The sequence below is a fragment of the Tursiops truncatus genome, chromosome 13, assembly GCF_011762595.2.
Source record: "Tursiops truncatus isolate mTurTru1 chromosome 13, mTurTru1.mat.Y, whole genome shotgun sequence".
NCBI lineage: Eukaryota > Metazoa > Chordata > Mammalia > Artiodactyla > Delphinidae > Tursiops > Tursiops truncatus.
Window position 1 is genome coordinate 27,206,257 of NC_047046.1, and position 6,391 is coordinate 27,212,647.

Sequence of the window (6,391 nt, forward strand, 5' to 3'; positions counted from 1 at the left end):
AAAAATAAAAATATATTTAGGAAAGATTTTTAAAAAGATGAGGGTCCAGTAAATTGTTTTATTTAAATATTCCACCATTATATTTTGCAGAGGCAATAGAGCTTCCTCAAAGCTAACATGGCTTGTTTTTATTTTGTGATCTATTTTACAACTGATATTCCTACATACACTTTTTTAGGTGACTGTGTGGTTTTCACCTCAGGTCTTCAGCAAGAACTACAGAGAAGAAAAGATTCTGAAGAATCAATCAAATTTTCTGTCAAGTCCCAGTAACATCCCTGTCTTAACCACGTGCAGGAGAGATGAAACACATTATCAACCTGTATGAAAGCATCAACAGTACAGCAAGAAATAATTCAGACTGTCCTCCTGTGGTTTTGCCAGAAGAGATATTTTTCACAATATCCATTGTTGGGGTTTTGGAGAATCTGATGGTCCTTCTGACTGTGATCAAGAATAAGAATCTTCAGTCGCCCATGTACTTTTTCATCTGCAGCTTGGCTATTTCCGATATGCTGGGCAGCCTGTACAAGATCTTGGAAAACATCCTGATCATGTTCAGAAACATGGGTTACCTCGAGCCTCAAGGCAGTTTTGAAACCACAGCAGACGACGTGGTGGACTCCCTGTTCATCCTCTCCCTCCTTGGCTCAATTTGCAGCCTGTCTGTGATCGCCGCTGACCGCTACATCACAATCTTCCACGCTCTGAGGTACCACTGCATCGTGACCCCGCGCCGTGCCCTTGTCGTCCTGATGGTCATCTGGACGTGCTGCATGGGCAGCGGCATCACCATCGTGACCTTTTCCCATCATGTCCCCACGGTGATCGCCTTCACAGCGTTGTTCCCGCTGATGCTGGCCTTCATCCTGTGCCTCTACCTGCACATGTTCCTGCTGGCCCGCTCCCACGCCAGGAGGACCTCCACGCTTCCCAGAGCCAACATGAGAGGGGCTGTCACACTGACTGTTCTGCTCGGGGTCTTCATTTTCTGTTGGGCGCCCTTTGTCCTTCATGTCCTCTTGATGACATTCTGCCCAGCTGACCCCTACTGTGCCTGCTACATGTCCCTCTTCCAGGTGAACGGTGTGTTGATCATGTGTAACGCCGTCATTGACCCCTTCATATATGCTTTCCGGAGCCCAGAGCTCAGGGACGCATTCAAAAAGATGACCTTCTGCAACAGGTACCAGTAGAATTATTGGTCCCTGATTTTAGGAGCCATGGGGAAATACTGTCAAGGGACAGAGTAACGTGACATACCAACAATACTAATGCTCCAACTGTCCTTTCCTTCCCTAAAGCACACGAGGAGAATCTCACTGACTTGTGTTGTAATAGCTCAGTTCCTTGTGCACAGCCTTGCTGTAGGTACAACTTCTATAGCTAGAGAGACAAAATATTTACTAAAAAGAAGGACAAGATACAAAGCACATGCAGCAATACACATATGAGAACTCTGGGCTGAGGAAGAAGTTGTTCTTCTATAGATATCTAGCTAGCCTATCACTGGGGTGGCCTTTCCAAAGTACTAGGACAAGTACTCAGTGTATAAACTACAGGGCCTTTGTAAGCCAAAGGTGCCATTAAGTTGCTGTAGCTGAATTTGCCTGTCCCAGACTGCCACACAGAATCCCTGCTCGCCTGCTTTCCTTCTGCCTGCCTGCTTTCTTGTATGCCATCTCAGATCTTTCTGGAAGCAGGCAGGATGCACATTATAAACGTCAAATAACCAGTGTTGAGTTTCCAATAATAAAGAAACCTTCTCTGTTAGTCTTCTTTGCTAACTCAGTATCCCACTGGCCTTAAAGCATTTTCCTGGTTAAAACTCCTCAAGCTTTAGGAGAATAAATTTCAAAGGAGGAAGTAAAAATTTAATCCATTTGGTTCCTATGTAGGAATAAATAAAGGTCAGAGGAAAATTGTGAAGTTTGTAGAAGATATAATCAATCCTTGTGTATCTGTCCAAACACAGAAGTAAATGAAAAGACGTCCCAAGCCCCAATATGCATTTTGTGGACTAAGTCAAGAGTGTGTGTGTTCACCATGTTTTTGGACTATGGGGGAAACCAAGACCAAAACAATACTTCAAGACAGTGCTATTATTGAGACCCAAGCCAGAGAGTGATGAAAAACACTTAAACTCATTCCACAGATGAGTCTGAGAGGCAGATAACATCACTGGAGAACTTCATCCTACCATCATCCACAGGAAAGATGCCAGATATCGAAAAGCAACATCCCAAGTAGGGTAAAGGAAGCATAAACTGCAAGTTCATATGTTTTTAATAGCTAAAGATAAAGTTTAAAGAGGAAGCAAATTCTGATCCTAAGTCCTTGCTGAGATGGAAGAGAGAAAGAGGCCAGGTCTGCAGGTGCATGGAGCTGAAATGCTCAGGATCCACAGTGAGGGACAGCGTCTTGGGATGAGGCAGTTCTTGGCCCTCAGAGTTTTCCCTGAGCTGCTGAAAGGAGAAGCAAGCCACAAGCAGGACTGCTGGCTGGGTGATGGGTTGGATATTAGGTGTGGGAAGGGACAGGGGCTTAAGAAGCAGAAGAGAAAGCACAGAGTTAAAGGGAAGGCAGCTGTGGGCAGGTGTCCAGAAAGCCTGTGACACAGCTTGAAGGTGAAACCCACAGTGTGTCTTCTGGTCCTCCATTCTCTAGAAATCCTTCTTTGGTCCTTCCCTCTCACCAAATGAATGATGATACCCTTTTTCTCCTCTTATTTCTCTGGCAGAACCTCCAGGACAAAGGCAAAAAGAAGCAAAGATTGAGGGATTCCTTACGCTTTTCTTCACTTTAATAGAAATGCTTTTAAAAATTTCACCAATAAGTTCACTTTTTGAAAATTACCTTTCATCAAGTTAATAATGTTCTTTTTCTGCCTAGTTTCTTAACAGTAATTTTTAATCACTAATCAATGTTGAATTTTATTTAATGCTTTTTCAGCATCTATCAGATGATCAGTTTTTCCTCCTTTAATTTCTTAAGGTGGTATATCACATTAATAGATTTTTAACAGTTGGGCTATCTTTGCAAACTTCAAATGAAGATTGATATGTAGTATACCAACCATGGTCATATTTACAAAGCTAAAATATACTGTTTGACAAACAACTTATTGTGAATTATACTTTTACATATTTGAAATTACCTATAATGATATAATTTAATTTATATTTCATGAATGACCTCTAGTGAATTTTATGAAAAATGAGAACAGTACCAAAAAATACAGATTCAAGATGTGTGGTTTTGAGGGAATTCCCTGGCTGTCTAGTGGTTAGCGCTCAGGGCTTTCCCTGCCAGGGCCTAGGTTCGATCCCCGGTCTGGGAAGTAAGATCCTGCAAGCTGTGCACTGCGGCCAAAAAAATAAACAGATATGTGGGTTCCATAAATATTCCCTTTAAAATAAAGGAGAAGAAATTATACATGGAATATTTAGTTGGCTACTCCTTTACGTATATTTAGTGATTTTTAAAATCTATTTTGTGCAGATCCCTATTTGCTACACATGCAACAGTTTGTAGTTAGAAATTCTCACACTCAGGGTGACAACCTCCCATTGACATTACAATATGATCATTGAAGAAACAGCAAACAACTGTTATTTATTTTGCCAACATGTGTTGTATATTTAAGATCTATTATTTGCAAAGTATTGCTGAAAAAAGAATCCAGTTAACTCCTCTTTGCAAATCTACATGTTTCTTTTTAAAAAATTTTATTTTTATGTATTTTTGGCTGTGTTGGGTCTTTGTTGCTGCACGTGGGCTTTCTCTAGTTGCAGCGAGTGGGGGCTCCTCTTCTTTGCAGTGCGTGGGCTTCTCATTGTGGTGGCTTCTCTTGTTGCGGAGCACGGGCTCCGGGCGCGCGGAGTAGTTGCGGCTTGCTGGCTCTAGAGCGCAGGCTCGGTAGCCGTGGCTCGCGGGCTTAGTTGCTCCGCGGAATGTGGGATCTTTCCGGACCAGGGCTCGAACCCCTGTCCTCTGCGTTGGCAGGTGGATTCTTAACCACTGCGCCACCAGGGAAGCCCTACATACATGTTTCTTTATCCACATAAGTGTAGTCTGTATTACAATTAAAATTTTTGATAGTATGTTAAGAGCCCCTAAATACCTATATACCCTCGTGCAGAGAAAGCACATATTTTGTCACATCCCCTAATGTCTCAGGTCAGACTTCGACCATGTTCCTCAGAACTCTGAAAATAAGGAGGGCAGAGAGCAGGAGGACCCACAAAAGATTAAGAATACCCTTCAGAATAGTGAGTGTCCCTTGTTTCCATTAGGATATTAATAAATGTACCTAATTTAATTTTTTTAAGAAAGTTTTATGTCAGTAGAAGCTGTACTATATCTGAGATAACAAATCCCATGAGCTTAAAATCTGTTAAAAGTCTTCATTTTATCTGTCCCTACTTAATCCTTTTCAATTTTCTACAGGTTCTAGCAGTCTGGAGTTTGTTGAACAAGACTGTGATGTCATACAGACTTTAAGCAGGACCCCTTGCAGCCCTTGCTGAAGAGCGGTGAAACTTTTCTCCTGCTCCCTTTCTCCTGATTCTTTGATGATATCCAACCCAAGAGTGTTGGACACATTGAAAATTGTCCCAATACCAATAAAGCTAAAATGTTGATCAAGTAAATTCATAGAATATGTCTAAAAGTGGCAAGAACTTCCTTTTACAGATAGAAAAGCACAGTCATGAGAGGTAAGAGAACGATTCAAAATTCACGTCATTGAGTTCAAATCCCAGCTCCATGTGTACTATTTGTTTTTGTTTGTTTGTTTGTTTGTTTTCTTCGGTACGCGGGCCTCTCACTGTTGTGGCCTCTCCCGTTGCGGAGCACAGGCTCCGGACGCGCAGGCTCAGCGGCCATGGCTCACGGGCCCAGCCACTCCACGGCATGTGGGATCTTCCCGGACCGGGGCACGAACCCGTGTCCCCTGAATCGGCAGGCGGACTCTCAACCACTGCGCCACCAGGGAAGCCCTACTTAGATCTTTAATTTCCTTCAGCAATATTTTATAGTTTTAAGTGTACAAAACCTATACTTTTTTGTTAGATTTATTCCTAGGCATTTTATTTTTTTTCTTAAGATCATTTTTGAATTGTTCAGTACTAGCACACAGAAATATTACTGTTTTTTGTACATTGATCATATATTATGTAACTTCGCTGAACTCATAGTTTTTTGATGGAGTTTTTAGAATTTTCTATATATAGTTATCTGCAAGTAAGACAGTTTCACTTATTCTTTTCCAATCTGAACGCCTTTTATTTCTTTTTCTTGCATTACACTGGCTAGAACCTAAGTAGCAAGAGTGAACATCAGTGCCTTATTCTCAATATTCTTTCAACAAGCATAATGTTATGCTTTTGTAGATGCCTTTTTGATCACAGTGAAGTTTCCCTTCTATCCCAAGTTTGTTGAGAGTTTTATCATGAAGGGATGTTGGATTTAAAATACTTTATCGAAATGTTCACGCTGTTTTCTCCTTTATTCTATTAATAGTGTTATATTGATTTTCAGATATTAAACCTTCCTTGCATTACTGGAATAAATCCTACTTAATCATGGTGTATAATCCTTTTTATATGCTGCTAGATTCTGTTTACTAGTATTTTGTTGAGGATTTTAATCTCTATATTCATAAGAGATATTGGTCTGTACTTTTCTTTTCTTGTGATGTCTTTTCCTGGCTTTGGGTGGTATCAGGGAAATACTGGCCTCAAAGAATGAGCTGGGAAGTATTCCCTCCTCCTCTGTGTTCTTTTTATAAAAAATATTTATTTATTTATTTGGCTGCACCAGATCTTAGTTGCGGCATGCAGGATCTTCGTTGCAGCATGTGGGATCTAGTTCCCTGACCAGGTATCGAACCCAGGCCCCCTGCATTGTGAGCTCAGAGTTTTAACCACTGGACCACCAGGGTAGTCCCTCCTTTGTGTTCTGTAAGAGTTTGTGAAGGACTGGCATTATTTCTTCTTTATATATTTGATAGAAATCACCAGTGAAGTCATCTGGGCCTGAGTTTTTCTTTGTGGAAGATTTTTAAGTATTAATTCAATTTCTTTACTATTCAGATTCTCTAATTCTTCTTGAGTGTTTCAGTATTTGGGGTCCTTTTGTCTTTGTAGGAATTGGTCCATTTGTCTGATTTGTTGACATAAAATTGTTCATATTATTCCCTTATAATCCATTTATATATTGTAAATTTGATAGTAAGTTCCTTTCATTCCTCATTTTGGTAACTTGTCTTTTATTTCTTGGTCAAGTGTGTCAATTTTGTTGTTTATAAAGGATTTATTTCACTGATATTCTCTATTGTTTCTCTGTTTCCTATTTCATTTATTTTCCCCTCTAATCTTTATTTCCATCC

The 6,391-nt window shown here is 40.5% G+C and overlaps 1 protein-coding gene across 1 annotated transcript; it reads left to right on the forward strand.

Moving 5' to 3' along the window:
- The first annotated feature begins 302 nt into the window (after positions 1-302).
- MC2R (melanocortin 2 receptor) lies at positions 303-1,299 on the forward strand. The gene has a single exon (XM_019920793.3). It carries the CDS (start codon positions 303-305, stop codon positions 1,194-1,196), a length of 894 nt encoding a protein of 297 aa, XP_019776352.2. The 3' UTR covers positions 1,197-1,299.
- The last annotated feature ends 5,092 nt before the right edge of the window (positions 1,300-6,391 follow it).

Excerpts from the sequence above, each read along its gene's own strand:
- MC2R (XM_019920793.3), top strand. The coding sequence starts at position 303 with ATGAAACACATTATCAACCTGTATGAAAGCATCAACAGTACAGCAAGA.